The 23,305-nt window shown below is 33.7% G+C and overlaps 1 protein-coding gene across 1 annotated transcript in view; it reads left to right on the top strand.

Moving 5' to 3' along the window:
• Positions 1–23,305, top strand: part of LOC124363654 (spondin-1) — a 161,449-nt gene that overhangs the window by 116,617 nt on the left and 21,527 nt on the right. The window contains exons 3-8 of the mRNA XM_046818915.1: positions 17,335–17,611; positions 18,520–18,664; positions 19,782–19,894; positions 20,996–21,089; positions 21,602–21,725; positions 22,524–22,654. Of these exons, the coding sequence (XP_046674871.1) occupies positions 17,335–17,611; positions 18,520–18,664; positions 19,782–19,894; positions 20,996–21,089; positions 21,602–21,725; positions 22,524–22,654 (884 nt within the window). The remainder of the gene's footprint in view (positions 1–17,334; positions 17,612–18,519; positions 18,665–19,781; positions 19,895–20,995; positions 21,090–21,601; positions 21,726–22,523; positions 22,655–23,305) is intronic.

Consider the following 23,305-nt stretch of genomic DNA (forward strand, 5'->3'; position numbering starts at 1 on the left):
TATATATATATATATATATATATTGAGAGATTGTTCATACAACCCTTGAATACATTTTTAAAAAGAGTAATCATAAATTATCCAAATTTATAGGTCAGGAGTTCGACTCTCAATTCTCAATTTTTTCAAATATAAACACGTATAATGTAATAATCCATTTTAAAGGACTTTGTAAACCAAATACTTATATGAAAGAAAACTGAATTATCATTTTCCATAACATATTAAACTGTATAAAGATAGATAACTTTTCTTTTCAGGTTTATTTTTACAATAAACTGAGTTTTATTTTGGTATGCAACAGGATATTTTTTCAATTTTGTTCAAACTCTAACGTATATAAATTACATTTTATCAAAATAACGTACTCGTTTATATGTGAACATGTTTACATCCATTAGTATTCACATCCTAATAAAAACAAATATATAGGCTATATATATAGCTATAGCTATATTCGACTCATGTGGTTAGTTTTAGTATTTCAATGAAAAATGTATGGGATGTACGGACAATACGGACAAACTGAAAAATCAGTTATTTTCAAACACGCATTAGAAACAAATCACACCTTTAAAAACTTCAAATTATTAAAACAAGTCCATAAACAAGAAGACCTCGATGCTTATGAAACTTTATACATAAAAATCATGTAGATAAAATACTAAACAATGATTTTGGACAGATTTAAAATTCACCCTTCCTTTAAAATATAAATAAATTTTTTTGACCAAAACTTTTATACATATATCAATATTTATTTTATTTTACTTCTAATTAAACTAATCTTGTATTAAGTTTTATTCAGCTGATAATATGTTTTAAATTGTAAAATATTTACACTATTTCAAATTGTTGATTAACACCTGACGATGGCATCTTTGAAGTCGAAAGGCCTCGTATGAAAAACTACATGTTCTTTATTATAAAGTGGTCTAACAGTCAAAATTTAAGTTCAATCAGAAATGTATTTTAAAGACAAATATACATAATAACTTAGCGCCTTCAAATACTGTTTGGCTATGTAATATACGTAACTGTCTCGTAATTGCAGTTTATAGTGTGCAGGCGCTTTGAAACCTTTTATCTTTTGAAGCGCCGCTTAGTGGTGAGTTACATCAATGGGCATAGCTTATAAACCTTCTCCGAGGAAGAACACGTATACATACAAATTTTCATAATGGTCTGTCTAATATTTTGCGATTCCATAAAGGACAAACACACAACCATTCATTTATATACATATACTAGCTGTTTCCCGCGGCTTTGCACGCTTTTCGTAAGCTTTGCCCGTGTATGTGAACTTCTGGTTTAATTGAATTATATTTACAACGCCGATGTAGAGTTTGCCTTGTTGCCACGATCAAGAAAATATGTTTATGTTTATAGCCATTGTGCACATACATGTACTTTATTATAAAGTGATCTAACACTCAAACTTTAAGTTCAATCAGAAATGTTTCTTAAAGACAAATATACATAATAACTTAGCGCCTTCAAATAGTGTTTGACTATGTAATATACGTAACTGTCTCGTAATTGCAGTTTATAGTGTGCAGGCGGTTTGAAACCTTTTATCTTTTGCAGCGCCGCTTGGTGGTGAGTTACATCAATGGGCATAGCTTATAAACCTTCTCCGTGGAAAAAAATTCGTATACATACAAATTTTCATAATGGTCTGTCTAATATTTTGCGATTCCATAAAGGACAAACACACAAACATTCATTTTTATATATATATATATATATATATATAGAATAGAAAGCTTATCCAATAAGAAGAGCTCCTCCTTCAGTGTATAGTATGGTTTTTAATACTGCAAATAAACAGATTACCCTAATTCATGTTTACAAATATGTGGTATAAATAGTAAAAATCTGTTTTTAAATCAGCTGTGTACAACTATACTGCAGCAAAGGAAAGGTCTTGAAAGACATAATGATTGTCAAATTTCATACTTTCAAGTGTCGTAGGTATATGTCTGTGTTTATGATTTCTTAGCGAGTAATATTTCCCTCTGCAACGATCCACGAGTGTTACCTAACAGAACAGTTACAGTCCTCGGAGACTTGATGTTATTAACGACTGAGAAGTAATTTACTGATTTTAAAAGTGCTCTGAGACCAATAACTCAGTCTCGCGCTTATCTTTCCTCTTGGTGTCCCTCTTTACTTTGCTCCCCACTCATTAGATAATTGCACATCTTTATTCCAGTTATCTGTTTGTTTCCAGATTTACTGTATGTTTACTAGGTAACCACACAATTGAATTAAAAATTACTTGTTAATATGTCATTTTAATGGTTTATGCAAATAACATGTTTTTCATAAAATATCTAAGCACATTTCCATCGTTCAGTGATACATAAAATCAGTAACACTACGTTTCGAGATCTGCAATCTGGTCTCTTTCTCAGGTGAACATCTAACCTAACACATAAAACTACAATCTAGGTTAAAATAAACAACATGGACGTTGTAATTCCTGACTTATGCTGTCACAACGCTCTTGTATAATTTGTTTATTTTAAGCTAGATTGTAGTTATGTGAGTTATTCACCTGAGGAAGAGATCAGATTGTAGATCATGAAACGTAGTGTTAATGAATTCGTGCATCATTGCACGATGGCAAATGTCCGGAAAAATCATGTTTCCTTTAAATATCCTTATTCTATACACTTTAAATTTAGGATGTTTTGTTACCACCTAGGGGATTGAGAAAATTTCTCTTCTCACTCGATGTCTCGAATACAAAATGGGCAATGGATTTGAAATTTTGCATCAGACTTCAACGAAAACTGTTACTCGAAGGGTTATTGGCGCACTCTTTCCTTCTTACTTTGAACTTAGATCTCATTCCCTTTTTAGTTTTATAGGACTCGAGATAAAAATTGCTTACAAGTTTTGATGTATATAACGACATTTCGCCTTAGGCGGATCACTTGACTGGATAAAAGAGTTTCCTAATTATTGTTAAATTATTAATTTTTCATAGCCCGGTTTTTTAGAGATGTAAGAAGGGTTCAATGGTGAAAGAAGAGAAATTAATAGTTACATGAATATTTTATAGAGACCTGGTAACAATAGTCAGATTAACACTTAAGTAATTCAAGAGTTTCATTATCGTCCTTTCTTCATCTTCTTACAGTTATTTAAACGGTTGAGCTGCTTCAGACTTGCCTGTTCATTTTTTAAAAGGCTTTGGGACTCCATTGTTAGTAGAGTAGTTAGAGGTAAGTTAATTTATCTTACCTCTAAACAAAATGTTACGTTGGAAAATGTAAGAAACTAGTGCGTAAAATCTTACATCAGTACTCGCATTGCAGACTTTTACCACAGACTATTTTACGTTCTTGGTGAACATCTATATCTCCTTAACCAACACTTTGTTCCCTCAATGTAATATAAATTTTCACTTAACTAAGAATTCAATTTATGTTTATCTCTTTTTCGTATTTCATCAATTAAACATTTGTATTTATCGCGTTCTGTTGCTAATTGCTAATTAGTTCCTCGATTTGAAAAAATATTCATTAAAGAAGTACTTTTATTTTGAGCAAAAGAAATAAATACCAGGGTTCTAAAGTATCCAACCTGATAATTTTGAATACTTTAATTTATTCAAATTAAGCTCCTAGGACAACATTGCGTATTTTATTCTCATACTGAAACCTCTTAGACGTTGTGTTAAAAAAAATCATATATGTAATTTAAATACTCTGAAAAAATCAAATATTGCCATTAAATACTTAGCTTTGAAACCAATGCCAACTTAAAAATAAAATAAACTCTCAAATCGGGAATTCTTTCTAGAATTCAACAAACGACCTCAGTGAATGCTCTTGAGACGAGTCTCCATAACTTCAGCAAAATGTATCCATTTTTTAACTGCTCCTATAAATTATAAAATCATAATCAATATCGTAGCAAATATATGGCTTCTGATGTGTTTTTGGTGTTAGTCTTACATACGACTACATCTACAAAATACTACCAATTTTAAAACTTCAAGAGTACGAAACGGTCAATATTTTAAATATTAAATTTCACAAAAATCTCTTCAATTTTTCATGCCCGAATACATAGAACAGTGGCAATGCATTATAGTCAGAGATCCCAGAACTAATTTTCACTGCGTAATTATACAACCTTTTTGTCTTAATTTCTTTTGAAAAATGTTTCTTAAGCAAGGAATCAATCGTTAGTTGGGCTAATGTTGGAGGAGGGTGTCAAAGTGGGAGATTATCTAAATGGTTAAATATTAAACGATAATATTAGAGATGTAGCCTCAAAAAGTGTTTGATGAAATTATATATAATAATGAACCTTTGAACACTTTTGATATTTTTTTTATGTCGTACGATGTACATTTCAAATTCTGTAAATTCATCTTTAGGTACATGTTTAGAATTGAACACAATTTACCTTAACAACATGTAACTAAAGATGAATTTACAGAATTTGAAATGTACATCGTACAAAATAAAAAAATATATATCAAAAGTGTTCAAACGTTCATTATTATATATAATAAATAAACGATAATGTTTAAAAAAAACATTAGCCATAGCTTTATTGACTATTGACCATCAGACTTATAAATAAACGAGTTATACTCGGATCTTAGTAATACAACGATACAAAAAGTCTGAAGGTCTGCACTTTAAGGGTTGGCATATGGTTAGTTGACGCTGCTTTAAAATTTATTTACACGTCTGGCCGTTAGTTTTAAAAGTTTCAAGCTGATAAATATGATTATTATTGTACATTTTTAACCCTTTTGTTACCCTCCCATTTCGACTTCTTCTAAAATTAGAGTGGCTGACTGACGACCGATTTCTTTCTTTAAAACAATTCTTTATCGATTTCAGAAAAACCTGATTGTGCGCTTATACAATTGTTCCTTTGCTCTTGGACTATTATCAACAAAGAATTACTTTTTATTAAGAACTTGGCAGGTTCTTTTTAAAATCATGACGTCTGTCTGTCTGTCTGTCTGTGTGATAACTATTGATAGAATGATACAAGAGACGAAACTTGGTTCGTATGTTCCTATTAGCTCAAGGAACTCTTTCGAATTTTGTGTCAACAGTCAGGAAGGTTAAAGGGCAACAGTCAGATTTGACAGAAGTTAGGTTAGTCAGGACATGCAATCATCACTGCCAGTCAGCCTCATAATATTTTGTTTATTTCAAGGACGTAGCGAGCAAGGGGGCTCATGGGGTCCGGACCCCCACAAATTTTCAATGTTTTCAATTACATTTTTAGTAATTATTATTATTACTTAAATAATTCAGTATTACTGAAATGTACTGCTGAAAGATCGTTCTCAACAAAGAAACGGGTCAAGAACTATTTAAGGAACAAAATGGGACCTTAATCTCTGTCCACTCCAGGAAAATATCAGTTGTCTGGACCTCCCCCCCCCAAAAAAAAAATAAAAGAATTCCTGGCTATGTTCTTAGTTTCTTTCATAGCCACAACCTGAAACCTTCCACAATTAATAAACATAAAAGGAGCATTTTGAGCTATGGGTAATTACGTGTTCAATAATCCGAGAAAAAAAGGTACAGTCAGTTTGGTAAATATTTTGTTTACATTTTGTGAACTCCTTCCATATTCCATTGCATATTATGTTTATTTGTTATGTTTGCTCGTAGGTAATAAATGTCAAGAGTTTTGTTTTCAAAATTATATGAATATAACCTCGACTTTTTAGGCATGTATGCATAAAATGTATTTATTCGACGGTTTCCCATGTTGTTCCTCTGAGACAGACCTTAGGCATGTGAGATTAATGTATTAGCGGTATCAGACTTAACAGACAATATACTGACACCGATGTAGACGCGACGGGGAGGGGGGTGTTATATAAAGCTTATTGTGTCTGGGGACTGTATCCCCACCTCCTCACCACTCCTACTTCCGCAATAACTCTTCTCATCATATTATATTCACTTTGGTTACCCTTGCACATCGACTGGCGTCTGCCAGACCCAACCGCAGAAGCTTCCAAGATGTTCATTTAATGCGTGTTGTCGAAATGTCGCATACTCATAACGAAGAATAATTGAAAGCCGTGCAATATTATCTAATTGGCTGAGCATTAGTAAACCTATCACTCGAAGGGCTAGAAATTGTCATGTATCGTTATATCTGAAAGTATGTCCGTTCGATATTTCTAGAACGAACTAACTTATAGATTTGAATGTTTGAATGAAGTTTAATTTATATACAGGCAATATTGAGTTCGATGATGTTACACGTTACTCCACAGGATTAGGCTGAGCGTTAGTGATTTTTTTTACATTGCTATTATGGGTAACCATGATGGCAACAAGAAAAGTACAGCAAAAGGTAAAAATCTGAGTACTATACTCACTTTTTAACATGTGACACATTATCACGTGTAGTCTAACTAGCCGTGGGTACGAGATATCAAGAACCGTTTTATCTGTAGACTTGAAATTTGTTATGAAACTTAGTTTCTACATAGACAATAATTAGTTCTATGATTGTGCAAGACCGTCCATGGGATTTGGCTCAGCGTCATTTGAAACACTTATTCATTTGGCTAACACAATTTATCTTTTGGGGATGTATTTTCTTTTCTGTATCATTGAATCTCTGTCCAAAGGTCACCTCAAGCGTTGAATGAGCTGCAAACTTCAATTTTGTGTGCAACCTCAGCGAAGCATGTTACGCAACATATGCAACATATGGTGTGGCGTAATCCTAACTTGTTATATATAACATAACACATTGATTCAACGAAAATGGCCAACAACTTTTAATAACCCTATTGAATAATATCGAGTTTTTATAAAGGAATACTTGATTATTAGCATTTATATGTACAATAATTTTTAAGAATAATTGCAAAATTCGTGTTGTATGAAATAGTAACGTCGCTAATTTGTATTGTAACCGGAAGCTTCTAGAAGGTGGAAGTTCCTCTCAGTAACTTTACCTTGAGTGAAGACAGCAACAATATTATCAATCTCATATATATTTTTAATGCCTAGTCTATACTAAGCAAAATGTATCCAAACTGTTATTTAATAAGCAAGTGCATGATCACAATACTAGGGCAAGCAAATTCAAGTACCATATAGGTTAAGTAGGTCTAAGTCGTCGTACTCGTCAGTTGGTAGGTACTAGGAAATCACTTGGTATATATAAAACATTATATGAGGCCCTTTTATTCGCCGCATGGATTTCATAATGCTGGTGCGAATAGTGTGTTATTTTACACTATTTTTTTCATACTAATATATAATATTTATGTATGTTTTATATTTGACTTTATCTCGTATTACATGTAAATATTTAATGGTCTAATCAATCAATTAATCTTGTGTATCAAATTTGATAAAAGCAGACAGCACAGGCACGTACACTCTGTCCTTCACAACGCCCTCTTTCCAAAATCGGATGGGGCAAGACCGAGTAGTCTTGACGTCGTCTTAAATAATCCCCGTCTTCGGTTCATGACGTCAAATCCAGTGCAGTGAGACAACGTCATTCAACCAATCTCGATGAGTGGCGGCGCCCCATCTTTTTGTCAAATAAAATTTCCTGGTTTATTTTACAGATAGGAAGAGCCACTCATGGAGCTACCAAGTTAAACAGATCCTGTGAAAATAAATTTAGATAAAAAGACCGATCCGTAAACTTGTTGTCCGGATACAACATAAAACACTTTAATATTTTGAAAGCTCTGGAAGGGTTTATTGAGATTTCCAGATCTCCAAAGTCTGAAATGTAGAGTTAGCCTTATCACTGAACTGTTGATCTATCACAAAGCACTCACTTCACCATGTGCTGTTCTAACGTTTCATTTTCCAATTATTTGAAGCAGAGTAGTCAGAAGGCTCTAAGCTTGTATCAGTTTTGCAATTAGAAATGCATTATAACCATTTTGAAGATAGTTCCTAACAGGCCTTTACAACTCCAAAAGACGGTTTAGGATTTAGGATATACACTCTTGTGCGATTGATATGTTCTTTAGGCACTTTTGTACGTCATTTGTTTAAACTTCAACGCTTGCAATTCCATCTAGTTGAAGCAACCCACTTTATGTCATCGGCGACTTTTAATGCTGAAATTTGAATATCAATGACATCTCCAACGGAATGCACGTTGAAAACACAAACTATTTTGTGACCAGTTTGTGTCATCTCTGTTATTGCTGTCACTAAAAGAAATTAAGAATAGCTCCCTACGTACATTTGTATGAATGGAACGGGTCTTGGTATTTTTTGTACACTCATAATCTGATAGTAGTTTCCAGCCCAATTACGTCAAATTATTGCTAAATCAATTACAAGCTGTATATATACCAACATTCCTGTGGAGAACAATTAAAGGATGTTCAATACAAACTGGCCGTGCCGGTAATGTCATCCGCTTATAAATAATGAGAATGGAAGGGGCAGAGTTGTACAGCGATTGGTCAATCAGCGATCATTGCTGCGATTCAGTACTGTAGTAAGCCTAATGAAATGCCTTTGTCATGGCATTTACTTATTTTGCATGTGTACATAGAAATTAAGTATTTGAATTATAATAAATTACTACTTTTTCTACACACGTGTTGTAGCATACCTAGTTTTCCTTATTAATACAGTTTATTTAGCTCGAAAATTATCTAAACTACACAAAATAATAACAATTATAGCAAAATTCGTAGAAAAATTTCTGCACAGCAATTAATTTTATAATAACTCGACTGAAGAATGTAGACGCGATAACAAATTACGTATCATAGCAAATAACATTTTAATTCACAATTAAACCATCTTAAGTCATGGAGATTAAAATTCGAAATCAAATTATGTTATTATTACAAAACGTTACATAGTTATAGCATTGCTAAAGTAACAGGCAATATTCTCAGTGACACCAGTTTTAAATTAAAATTAATAAACGAACATTATAACTAATTACTTAAAAGAAATTAGGGTCTGTAACGATGGACAGTTGAAACGATAAAAACCTCAGAAAGAATACATTATAATATGCTAACCCAAATAAAAGGAAGTTGAAATGTTACAATTAAGAAAATAATTTACAACATAATAATCAAAAAATATAATAAATGTTAACTAATATTTCATGAATTAAGTTATTTTAAATTGAACAAATCAACATCATTTATAACAAACACGAGCTTTATTTAGATCATTGAAGAAATACGTCCACAGAATAGTAGGTTCGATCCATTAGGAGCCCACGAGCGACCTTCTGAAGGTTTTGATTGATGGTTCATTTTGCAGATATAGTGGGAGCTTAGTAAAGAGCTCACTTATCATATGGTAAGGGGAATTTTCATATGGAGATGTTTTACGGAGTGAACTCGGATCATATTATGTTTGTGTCTGGTATAATATGATGATTGAGAGGAAATGTTGTGGAAAATTCAGTTATTACAGTCATAAATACTCGTATAACAACTATAATTCACAAAGTCGGAAGACATTCACGTCTGTATATGGGAATTTTATTCTGTTAATATGTTACTTTGAATGGCATAATTTTGTTAATGCTATAAATTGAATATAATACATTTCAATGAATTCCCGCACTTTGAGTTGCAAGAAGGTAGAACCGATCTGGGGAATAACAATTCATCTTATTTAACAAATATGTTTAAATAATCCTCAACTCGTAAATATTTTAGACTTTGATTTTTTTCTTTACTGTGTACTAAGTTGAAATCTAATTGAATAATTTATAGCCTTTTATAACATTGTTGGCCAAATATAAAACTCCTTATTTATGACAAAACCAATTTGGATAGTTCTACTCATGTGGGGCATCCTCGTAAGCAAGCCCAGCCTGCGTTTACGGCTCAATACAAAAACTTAAAATAAACCATTTTAAAATTTCATTAATTGACAAGACAAAAATACTAAACCTGTAAATGCAGTTTAGTATTCCTGAAATTTAACGTTAAATTTGAACCGTGGATATATTGATTTATTGTGTATGTAATAATCAATATTGTGCTAGATGAGGAATTTGTAATTTTACTTATTACAAGGTAAAACGTAGGGATGTTTTTAACGAGGAGAAATTGCTTAATAAATTGTAAAATTTATATTTATAGAATTCTTATTAAGCATATTAGTGAAAGAAGAGTGCTTAATATCCAAGGGTGAAATTTTATATTTATTATTTGTGTATTAAATAGCATTACCTCAAATGGCTCTTCATCAAAAGCTTATAAAAGAACTGAATGGTCTGCGGTTCTGGCGTGGTAAAACCCAGCAGCAAACTGTGCTGTTTAACATTCATAATCGTACAAAAAGATATTTTAAGATTTGTGATTCAATATAAATACATTTCTATGTGGTTGGTCGGCGAGTGCAGACCTATTGACCTATTCTGTAGTTCACTGACCTGTAATACGCTTAAAGATTTGAAATATTACTGCTCTACGATAAATTGCCGCTCTAAAGCGTAACTGAGCTTTATTTTGATTCATGACGTTGAGAATAATACGTAATTTAACAAATAATGAAAAAATTTATTTCGGTAATTGAGATTGAGAAGATGAAGGTTGTGGTTATTGGTCGGGAAAGTAGTTGGGAAAAACAAATCATCCTGTATTGTTTATCTAATTCTGAATTTATGCAATACTCTTATCTAATCAGTTTATGAGCGGTTTCTCCCAGAATTTCGAACAGTTCGCTTGAAACGTCTGGCTTATTCAGTTGGCAAAATTGAGTGCTTAGTGAGTTTAGTTGTAGTTTTTATTCAGACTTTGTCTGTGTTTGTGTGCACTTTTAAAAATTGAGTTTTTTGTGTATGTAAAATATGAGTTTTTCAATTGAGAACATTATGAACTACAATAAAGCTTAGTTACATTTGGGGCTACCATTTCTTGTAGAGTGGTCTGATTTCAATTCTTTAAGCGTATTCCTTTTGCCCAACCAAATCTTTTAAAATTATATGTTACAAGACTTTAAGTGCTGTTTGAAAATTTGAGTTACCCCCACTCCCATTTACGCTGTGTCAAAAATTTGAAAATTATCTTAGTATAGCCCTTTGTAGCTCCAAACAGATTTAACATATCTAAAATAACAAAAACGTTTAAGGGGGATCCAACTTACTTTTCAATCACCCTGTACATGTACTTGTAAAGCAAATTCTATCTACTAGCAATATCGTTGTATTGTTCTATGATACGTTGGGTGTACGATTCTAATTTAATATACTCACAAGAATATTACTTAACGTATTGTTCAGTTTCATATTTGTATGTCTGTATGTCTGTGTCTCTTCACGATATCTCGAAAACAAACTATACACTTGACATTTTGCATGAAACTTCCTCTGTACGAGGAACACTGAGTTAGATTATGGTGCATGTCACTCCATGGGGTTGGGCTGAGATTAGCGAATACTTTTACATTGGTTTTATGAATAACCATGATGGCAACGAGAAAATATCAGGATAAATAAATTTGTAAACAAACTCTGTACACTCATATGAAATATTTAACATGTGACACCATTAACATATATAGCCTAAGTATCCCAAGACGTACAACATAATTTTATGGGGACTTGGTTTGTAGACGTTTATAATTTGAACGATGCTATGTAACCTAACTTAATGAACAAATATCATGTGGCAAGCTATCTTGAAGAATATGTCATCTTTTAATTTTGCACGAAACTTCACTTCTACATAGACAAGAATGAGCTCTATGCTGGTACATATCCATCTATGGGACTGAAATCTATCACTCAGTGTTCTGGTACAATGTCTCTTTCGTGAGGGAGATGTAAAAATTATTTTCTCTAAGATCGTCTATTTTTCCACAGGACATCTCAAAAATGAAATGAGCTAAAGCTTTGAGATTTTGTATGAAGCGAAGTCTTCTACGCGACTCGTTGTGTAGTGTACTCTTTGTTAGTTAGGGCGAGAGGACTACGATATTCATCTTGACTTCAGTTCTTAAAACAACAATTATCTAACTTTAGTTTACTGTATATTCTATAAAGTCGAAAAGTTTTTAAGTGAAAGCATTCTGTTTGTTGCTATTTATTACTTGGGGAACGATTTTGGCTTGTAAATGGCCCTGTTTGTTCTGTCCGCTGCCTCGATCTGAAACGGCGATAAATATGAAAATAGCGGAACTAAATTGTTTACAGTCGGTTGCCGTCAACAACACTTTTATTTATTGCTGTTTTTCAAACACAAACTGAAAACTTGTTGATCGCTCTGCTTTCAACTTGTGGCTGAATGCCGTGTACCCGCGTCACTCATGTGGGTTTACGTTCACTTCCGCTTGCCGAAAATAAAGTATTGGTTGCATACTGTTCATTAAATTATGTTTTATTTAAAAACGCAATGTGAAAATAAAATTGTGAAAATCATTATAAAAATGTACCGTTAGTTAGTTCCATTTTATATAATGCAACATTTCACAACCTAGTTAGCCAGTACAACTTAATATTATTTTTTATCCAATGTTCCGGAACTAAATTATCGACGGACTAACTACCTATTTGGCACGCGTATGAATATTTTATTGTAACCCTTCGTAGCAGCCCAACTACGTGACCGATTTCACCTCGCGCGCTATGTCCGCGAGCTCACGTATTATTTGAGTAGATGGCTACCACTTTCATAACTTCATACACTTATGATAATTATGCCTCAATACTTTATTTTTTATGAAATGAACGTGGGACTAAATGTTCCTTCCACATTTTGTTCTGTAACTTTCTCGTTTTGTTATAATAAGAGTTGTGGCTGTAAAAAAATCTTTATTTTTGAACATTACTCCTCTTCTAGTAATTACCGACTAGAAATAACCCTTCTTAGACTACAGCTTCAATGTCTCGTGCCAAGACGCCGACGCCCGGGTTGTGAGTCTACATATTGCGAAGGGAAGTAAAATCTTAAAGTTTTATAAAGTAAAATATCGTAGGCATAATTCCATAGAACATTGGATATTTTAGGCCCACCTATCAGATATACATTTTTAGTTCTTGTACTCTAATTGGCAGCAACGTGGCAAGGCATACATTTAATTTACCAACTAAAAGTGGTGCTTGTAAGTTTCATTAATTAAATTGAACTTATAAGTAAACTTTGAAATTCGAGTATTTATTACTACGACCTCAGAAGTCACCACCCCCATGTGTTATCGTCATTCGGTACAAAAATACACTTATGATAATTATGCCTCAATACTTTATTTTTTATGAAATGAACGTGGGACTAAATGTTCCTTTCACATTTTGTTCTGTAACTTTCTCGTTTTGTTATAATAAGAGTTGTGGCTGTAAAAAATCTTTATTTTTGAACATTTTATTTTTATTTTCGAATAAGTGTCTCGTGCACAGCATCAGTATGTTATTACTACTTTGCCAAGTGAAAAGGTTAACGTGAGATCGTGGGACCTTAAGGTAACAGCCTCGTTAAGTTGATTAATACATTTAATGAGGTTAAATACCTTGGCTGCAGTTGAATATACAGTGAATTGAATGAAACTTATTGAGTTGAATGTTAATTACTTATCACAGGCTAAGGTGAGGCATATTAATATGGTGTTATTGTTTAACTCTAGTGTGATATATTTTAATACTGCTTGATTGTACATTAACTTCTTTAAAAAGAGGACTCTCGTTACAAAACGTTTTAACTTAAGTAAAGTGTGAGCTTGAAAGTATGAAAACCTTGTATATGTTTTATCCAAAACATGTATTACCTATTAAAAATTCATTATGAACAATAGAAATTTGTATCACGTATTTCTTCCTCTTTGGTATCCTTATAAAGTTCAACACAGTGGCGTAACTATGGTAGGAGATGAGGGGAATAGAACCTCCCCACCTAAGAATCTTAAATTTTAATAATGTTCGTATAACAACTATCAAACTTGTCTGGAATTCAAAGTTAAATTAATTACTTTAATTCTAACTAATGTATTCAAATTTAAATTTTTCGGATTTATTCCATATCTCCCGGTGTGGTGTGTTCTTTATTAAAATACATCTCCCCCTAAACCCGTCCTAGTTACGCCACTGGTCCAATCCAATAATATATATCAACAGTTGATACTGTAAGTATTAATATGAACGATCATAAATATGATTTTAAATGAATATACTCTATATAATATTTCAGATCTGAACGTTTTAATGTACCCATCCATAAATATGACTTAACAAATATTCTGTTGTTAAACTCCCTCCCCCTCCCTCCACCACGAGGATATTACATTTTAGAAAATTCAGCCCAATAAGGCGTTATACGAGTATTCCGTTACAACTGTAGCCTACGTTTCAACATAACCAATTAGAAATATAACTTCAATCAAATATTCTGTCTCTTCCGAGAGTACATGCCATCTGTAAACCTCAACCAACCTGCATGCATTTACTGTAAAAACTGTACCTTTTGACATTTGACATGAAAATGCAGAAATAAATCATTTTGATTCGTTGAAATTCGTTCAAAGAATCCTCCTAGTAGAGGATATTACATCTGTAAAATTTCAACTCAGTTAGACAGAATCTCCTGTACAATTTTAAGTTTTAACATTAACATTCAGAATATACGACTGAATATTTAGGCTACATAATCTAAATCTTTCCATGTTAATATCATTAGTTAATTCCAGTCTAATAGAAAAATATTTTCTGTTGTAAGTGTAACATATTTATAATATATGCAGAATGATGGAGTTGGACCCAATCAAATCATTTTTGGATTCAATCTCTCTCTCTCTCTCTCTCTCTCTCTCTCTCTCTCTCTCCCTCTCTCTCACACACACACACACACACACACACACACACACACACACATTAGACATTATTTTGAAATTTGTTATTTCTGAGTTGTCAGGCTGAAACTGAAATGTCATGGCTTGCAGTCCCAACAGAATATTTGGACTACAATAAAGGATCCGGCGTATTTCTCTAACCCTGTCGGAAATCCTCTTAGTGTTAGGTTAAGTTATACACGAGGAGGGGAAGCCTTTGCAAGTCCGCGCGCTTCTACTGAGCCTCCACACAATGTCTTAAAGATGCCTTGTCAAGTTTAATGTGCACCGACACAACACTCTGCTAGATCACTGTTGTCTGCATCGTGAATTCTGTCGTCTCAGTTTTTCTCTAACGTGTAATAATGACAGTTCTACAGTCTCCACCGCTCTACACAATGTTTTAAAATACCGTGTCAAGTTTCATGTGTAGCAGCACAACACCCTGCTCGGTTACTGTTTGCATAGTGTATGTTGTTTACCTGTAACGTTAAATAATAACAGTTATGCTGACCCTCTACACAATGTCTTAGAACGAAGTGACGAATGACTTGCAATTTTGCATTAAGCTTTCTATTTACCACAATTGAGTTAGATGAGAAATTCTCTTTTTTGGTTTTTTGGACACACGTTGTCTAATGAATGAGTTTGATGAGGGTGAATATCGTCCATGAGATCTGGCTTCGCGTAATTTAAACTTGTCACTCAGTAGGTTAGCACAACGTTTGTATTTTTTGCCACGAGGAGATACATATCTCCCTTCTGTATGGTTGTTTGTCTATCTGTCCGAAGAACATCTAAACAATTAAATGAGGTTTAGATTTGAAATTTTGCATGCAACCTTACGTAGACACGTGTGTGGTGTACTTCTACCTTGTATAAGACTAAACCACCTTGAAATGTAGCATAGTTATGAGCATCATCTCAGTATACCTACACACATCTGGTATAGTGTCCACTGATCATTAATAGTTCAGTAGGAGCTACTGAAATCGTAGGAATTATTCAACCAAATACTATGTACACTCTGTTGCCTCACATACTTTCACTGTATGTGAAATAACTGTACCCTGTTCTGCTTCAGGGCGCCTTTCCATCTACCTTTAAATATAGACATCCAGTGATTTGTAAACGATTCCTGAGATGTATTTTAGAGACAATCACACATCTCAGGAATGCGTAGGCTATCACGTATGGTTATACTGCGAGAATAGCGAAACCGTATGCAACTTCCAATGTGGAATATGTTTGCAAATTCGCTTTTATCTCGGTGGGATTTATGAGCGACGAAATATTTTCTCCATTGCCCCTTTCTAAGCCGTTATGAAGAAATAAACTATAAGTAGCTGTCTGCATTATAAATTTAATGTTCTATAGTCTTTTCTCTTAGCTTAATGGACCTTTAGGAAGACCGTCAGTTACTATCCAGGTGACCGATTTGTAAAGATTCATGATGCTTCTTAAACTTGCATCATAAAGATTCCGCCAGCTTAAACTTGTGTAGACCACAAATAGGCCTTGGTCACCTTGGTACTTGCGTTATGAGATGCCATCGGCGCAAAGTTTCAACTTTATAACAGATGGACTTCAGCGATAAATCGTGAGCCATAGATCAATTTGGTAGATTAAGACATCAAACCCTTGGCAAGAAATTGCATGAGGGATGAACTCTCTGTATGTTCACATAAATCTAACATGTTAGATGGGAGATAGTTCTACTGTAAATCCACTTGACTAAATAACCCATAAAGTAATAACCTCCAAGTAAGTGACGTAATTGTAGCATTTTTCGTACCTACAGTTCTGAATGACCTGCCGAAGGTGTAACCCATCGCCTCTAATGGTCTGTGTGTAGTTCGTTTTCCTCTTTGTTTGTGTTTGTTTTGTTTTTTTGTGAGTCAAAGTCAAAAATCTTTTATTCAACAAATTTTACAAAGCTTACAATTTTGCTAAACCCAAATACCCAAAAGGGCACGCGAGGGTTAGGATAATACAAATATCATGCACTATTTAAGCTCATGACAGTTACACTTTCTTATCCTCTCATTCATGTTTAATAATTGCACTAGCCATTTTTATTGTATTTAGTTTAGCAACTAGAAATTTTAATTTTTAACAAATATGCCAAATCTCAACTAACACAACAAAATTACAAATATCACCTTATTATAACAATTATAAATAAACACACAATCATAAAAATTTCAACACACAACGAGCTATAGAACAATTTTGCTTATAAAGTTAGCCTACATGATAATTTAGACAAGGTATAATAAATAACAAGGAAATATAATATAATAAAACAATACAACAAGACATAGACTATAAAGTAATAACATTATACAATTATTGATAAGTTATATAATTTATACTTTGTAACTGAACCAACATCCTGTTCCAGACCATGCTCTAGGAGTGTGATCCACTCTCTCTTAAAATAAGTTATATAAACAATATTGTAATCAAACTTTGTAATCAAACCTGCTTGAACATAATTTGAACAGAAAAGTGAGCAGAGTTCAAAACAATTGTAATTGTGTTACAGTCAGCCTCCACGGACAGCGCAATCACGGACAGGTGCCCCAGAAGTTCACGGGCTTTATGTTGGTCGTGGAGCCGCAGAACCCCTCGCCACTGAGGATACACTCTACCCGTGACGTCACACCTCGGCCTGTCGGCCTGTTCCAGCTGTACGGGGACACGCTCACCAAGTTCAGCCCCAACTGTCCCAATATGGTAACCCACACCAGCTCCATGCCCAAGCCCGAGATACAAGTACGCTGGACCGCTCCTCCTCCAGGCAGTGGATGCGTCATCTTCCGGTCAGTTCGCCAGTCTTACTTGTTTCTTTTGTTTAACCAAAAAAAATTATTTTAAAAGGTCATTTGTGTTACGATGTGTTACGATGATTCAAGAAGTGTGAAAAGTTATTGATTCGTATTAATTGTTAAGAAATGGTCGTCGCTCTGTTGAAGTACGAGGACTGTATGCTAATCCATAACTCCTGAGGATTATCAAAAACACATATGGATTGAAATCCTTTTTTAATGGATAGAAGTTCTGATGTGTACTCGGCGAATTGTGGCTGAACATTTAATCAATATCCATTAGAAGTATTCAGTTAAACAAATTAATGATACAAGACATATCGTTAGACCTCCTCATTTTCTTCTAACTTGTTCTTTGTTTTCCATAATCACTGTCTTGTTGTGGGTTCAACGATCAGTATGGTTGAGCGAGTCTGTACCTGCAATACCCTCTTTGACCATTGCTGGTGGTTCGGAAGTCAACCTAAAACGTTTGTTCACTCTACCTACTCAAAAAATGGGTAAAGTTGTAATGCAAGACAAATTTATCATTAGGCATCTTCCATCACGTAAAGCAAAATATTATTGTTTAACTTTTATGGAAGGGTTTCACATCCTTACATCATTTTCCAAACATGATACCGACTATACTACTACGCGCCTTGTCATATTATCAGCTTTTACCTATAGAACAATTTCATTTTTTTATCCACGGCTCAATCTATTTCTTGACTTTTTGACAAGACTTCCTTTATTCTTTATTCCTGTTATTCCTCCATTTTTAGACCTTTTTTATCTTATTACCCCACAACCTAATATTACATAAGGTTTAGACCTGTTAAAAGGTCAGCAAATTACTTTCTACTGATGCAATGCGACTAACCACTTAATGGAATGACTCAAGTAAGTGTTTCTGTGTGCAGGGCGACTGTGATAGAGCACCGAGATGTGTGGTACCAGGACGACGGTCCTCTGTCGAAGATGTTGTGTGAGGAGCAGCAGGAGAACCAGAACATGCAGCCCGAAGTGATGGAATATTGTTGTGCTTGCGACGAGGCCAAGTATGAGGTAACGTTTAGTGATATTGATAGTAGTATGGAGAATTTCCTGTCTTTAGTAGTGGGTTTATACCACTGTTCTCATTTATAGTTATATTGGGTGACATTTTGGGGAAATTCGGTAAACTCAACAAATGTTTTCAATTGCAAAAACGAATTATGAGTATAAGAATCGTGTTTAAGCTCCGATCCCGACAGTCGTGAAACCCATTTTTCATAAATACGAACATTTTGACCCTCCCATCTCCCTGTACATTTTTAAAGTTTAAAGTTTTTACAAATCTAATAGTGAACAGGTCTATAAAAATCAAGTATTTCACCCTTACAATGCAGGGAATCAGATACTACACTGTCCTGTTCATCGTTTAAAACTCTATAAACGCATAGTGTATTTTTCTGCATTAAAATATTACAATAAATTGCAAAAATCATTAAAAAATGAATATTCAATTCAGAAATTCAAAAACTTTACATGTTACCTCATGAACCGGGCATATTACTCTGTTGGAGATACTTAAATACTTAATTTATCTATTTATTTTTGTTATATGCCTTAAATAATATTGTTGAGCGAAAATGTAATTTGTACTTTTGAATTCTCATTCTTTTATTTGTTGTGTGTGTACTGTGACAATTCACATATTTATTTTAGCTCTGCCAAAGAATGAAACACGATGTGAAACTTTATTGAATAAATTAATAGTGGCTATTTTTTCTACCGCCGTAGTTTTACCAGTGCCTACTAATCTGCTTACTCGGATACTAGATCCTCGACTAGCACAAATTGGTTTTAAATTGATAAGAACTCAATAAATACACTGTTCTCACACAGTTTTATAGATGTTTCATATTTTGCCATCTAGAAAGAATAGCACTTTTTTAGACTTGTAATTTAATTTAATAAAATAGTAATTAAATAATAATACCGATAATAATTAAATAATAAGCAATAAAATAATGAAATAAAATTTAATTAAATTTTTTAAATTGTTCGCTAGGTTTTAAAAGTACTGAATATGCGTTTTATGTGTACAAATTGCAGTAAATTATCTCTCTTAATAGCATTTGAATGATTTTACATACATAATATTGTGGTATAACGCTACTGAGTCATGTAACTGTTGCAGGTGACTTTTGAAGGACTATGGTCAAGACACACTCACCCCAAGGACTTCCCCAGTAACAGTTGGCTCACGAGATTTAGTGACGTCATAGGAGCTTCTCACTCATTCAACTACAGGTATATTATTTACATCTCACTTCACCAATGGTTATATGATCAAGAATCTCAATCCACCGACTTTAGGTATAAGATGTATAATGAACTATTCTGTGCCCTATAAGAGTCCGGACAAAAATTGTTATCGAAGACGGCACACTCTTCTCCTCTAAAGTAAACCGAGTAGTAACGTCAATTGTTGTTGTCTTCTGATTAATTGACAGAGTTATTGCTTTTTATTTGTGTCGGAATTGCAATGCCATCTAAAATGTATTCTACTGAATATCTTTTGCCATTACAAATTTACTTGTCAGACCAATTCCAGGCTATTGGAAACGACCCTAATAGATCTTCAAGGGACTTGGAAGAAACAAAGTTATAGTGGTTCTGTAACAAGATGTCGAGGGTTAAAAGACTCAATTAAAAACAAACTTGTTTTTGAGAGGGCTAATGAAGATTCTCAGGCTGCCTCTAATAAAGCTACCTTTGCGGATTGGCAAAGAAAATCTTTTATCGTTTTAGAGGGCTTTGAAGGCACATTAACAAATATTTTTCATGAGACGAATATCATCAATCATGAGATATATTTTTAGGTAGAAACTAGTTTCTTTCTGCACGGAAGATAAATTTTCGACACGAGAGCTAACTTTCCACATGTTCTGGATAAGGCCAGTGACTAGATACTAGTGCTAGTAGGATACTCTCTTATTCGCCGAATTATCTTTTGCATGATGGGTGGATAGATTGCCTGACATCTCCTTCCGCCCCATTGGTCATCTGGTTCTATCTACTGATGTTTATCATGCCTCTTTTGTCTAGAAAATGAGATCAAAACTTAAGACAAAATGTCATACCAAGTGATCGGAATATGAGAAGATAATATAAAGAGCCTCAACGCCTGGCATCATGATGCAACTTTAGTACGATTTTCCCTGTTAATACCAAATGTCCAACTAATAATAATCAAATAATAAAACTATGCGTGTTTAGTTACAATAATAATGGATTGATCACATACTTCTAAAATAGCATTAAAGAGAGTTCCATATGCTTGTAAATAGGCATAGGTTTTTACTTGTTTGACGTCAAGTAATGGAAGTTTTATAAACTTGGCTTTTCTAGGTTTTGGGAGTACGGAGGGACTGCCTCCATAGGTCTGAAGCATGTTGCAGAAAGAGGTTCTACTCGAATGTTGGAATCTGAGCTCAAATCTGAAGTAAGTAATGGTGGAAGAAACCATTTCAAGAAACCTTACCAGTTCTCTCTGTTTCTCCGATTTGATTATTCTTAAAGATTTATTTTCGAAATTGCTTGTACAACTTTATTAGAGTTTTAATGACATAAAATATTTCTCATGTCTAGTTTTAGATCACTATCAATACCTTTTATAACCTAAGATGTACATGTTTATATGTCCTGCTTGAACCACGTTGAATTGAATTGAACTACAGAATAACATAGAATACTGATTAAAACTGTTCGTCTACTTTGATACGAAGAAATTAAAATTGATCTCAGCTATAATTCTGTATTGAACATAATGGTGATCTTTCAGAGTATATTTAAAAAGTATTTCATCTTATGCTTAGATATGAATTTGGGTTGCACTATCAAATTCAAATTCATTTCTTTATTATTTGTAATTAATAGATTTTCAAACATTTGGTAACTAATCATGATTAAAGTACATACTGTAATAATCGTATTGGTGGTTTTCTGTAATTCCAGAGCAGTAACATACGCACAATTATCAAAGCCAGAGGTATCAGCTACCCAAATGTGACAGGGAAGACGTTCGCAGTGTTCAGAGTGGACAAACAACATCACCTCATGTCACTTGTGTCGATGATAGGTAAGGACAATTACCTACGTTACACATAGATAGCAAATGTTTTATTATACAGTATAATCTATTGAGAAAGTATCTAAGTGCATATTCTGCTGTGTATAAAGCATCGCATTAATTATTTTAAATTTAGCTTAATAAAATTATGAAAAAGTAGAGAAGTTTTGTTTGATTAATGTTTTTGAAGGCTTTACAAAAAGGACGTTACATGAAAAGTTGTAAATGATTATATTACTCCAGACTAGATCGTAGGGGTCGGCCTTGGAGCTGTGCCTCACCAACTACAGTTGGGTGGAGTCCAAGGTTCATAACCTTTACCTCTGGGATGCTGACACTGATAGTGGAGTCTCACCTATTTTAAATTTTACAGACCCGTCTCCTGACTGGATCGTGGGAGTATCAGCTTTGGAGCTGTGCTTCACCAACTGCAGTTGGGTGGAGTCCAAGGTTCTTAACCTTTACCCCTGGGTTGCTGACACTGACAGTGGAGTCTCACCTATTTTGAATGTTACAGACCCTTTCCCCTGACTGGATCTTGGGGGTATCAGCTTTGGAGCTGTGCCTCGCCAACTGCAGTTGATTGGAATCCAAGGTTCTTAAGCTTTATCCCTGGGATGCTGACACTGACAGTTGAGTTTCACCTATTTTGAATGTTACAGACCCGTCTCCACACTGGATCGTGGGTGTTATCAGCTTTGGAGCTGTGCCTCACCAACTGCAGTTGGGTGGAGTCCAAGGTTCTTAACCTTTACCCCTGGGATGCTGACACTGACAGTTGAGTTTCACCTATTTTGAATGTTACAGACCCGTCTCCAGACTGGATCGTGGGTGTATCAGCTTTGGAGCTGTGCCTCACCAACTGCAGTTGGGTGGAGTCCAAGGTTCTTAACCTTTACCCCTGGGATGCTGGCACTGACAGTGGAGTCACTTACATTGTATGTTGCACTGTATTCTTCCAATGTCCTTAAAATCCTTGTGTTTTATTTTGAAAGGTTTTCTGATGAACTCTTGATAATGTAGTTGTTAATGAATCTGTGAGTTAATAATATTTTGTTTTGTACTATTAATGTAACATTCTTGCAATTCATGTCACCACTTGTGCATTTTCCAGAAACCAATATTCATAAATCTTGATAACTTTTAATGTGATAAACCTAAACATAAGAATCCTGCCATTTTTATATGAAACAAAGTTCTACTATTTATTCATAAATAACTTTTTTGTATACTGTACTTGAAAAATAAAATGTATTATTAACCAAATTCGGAATTGAGTAAAATTTTCTCTCCGATCTGTTTATGTACTCAATGGTATCATTCTTGAACTACGTTAGTATCAATGGTTATGAAGCAACAAAATTTTATTTTGATATATTGTTTAAGCTACTTTATTATTGAATTTAATTAATTAATTAAAAAAAAAATTCCAATATTAAATAAATGTTATTTGTGTGAGGCATTTTGTTGTCAATAATATTATTACGTGGATTTTACGATGTTTGTAAACGAAAGGCCTCATACACATAAAATGTAATTATTATTGGAGTGTTTGTTTTTAAATTTATTTTTTATGTGTATTACTTTAT

The sequence above is a fragment of the Homalodisca vitripennis genome, chromosome 5, assembly GCF_021130785.1.
Source record: "Homalodisca vitripennis isolate AUS2020 chromosome 5, UT_GWSS_2.1, whole genome shotgun sequence".
Lineage (NCBI taxonomy): Eukaryota > Metazoa > Arthropoda > Insecta > Hemiptera > Cicadellidae > Homalodisca > Homalodisca vitripennis.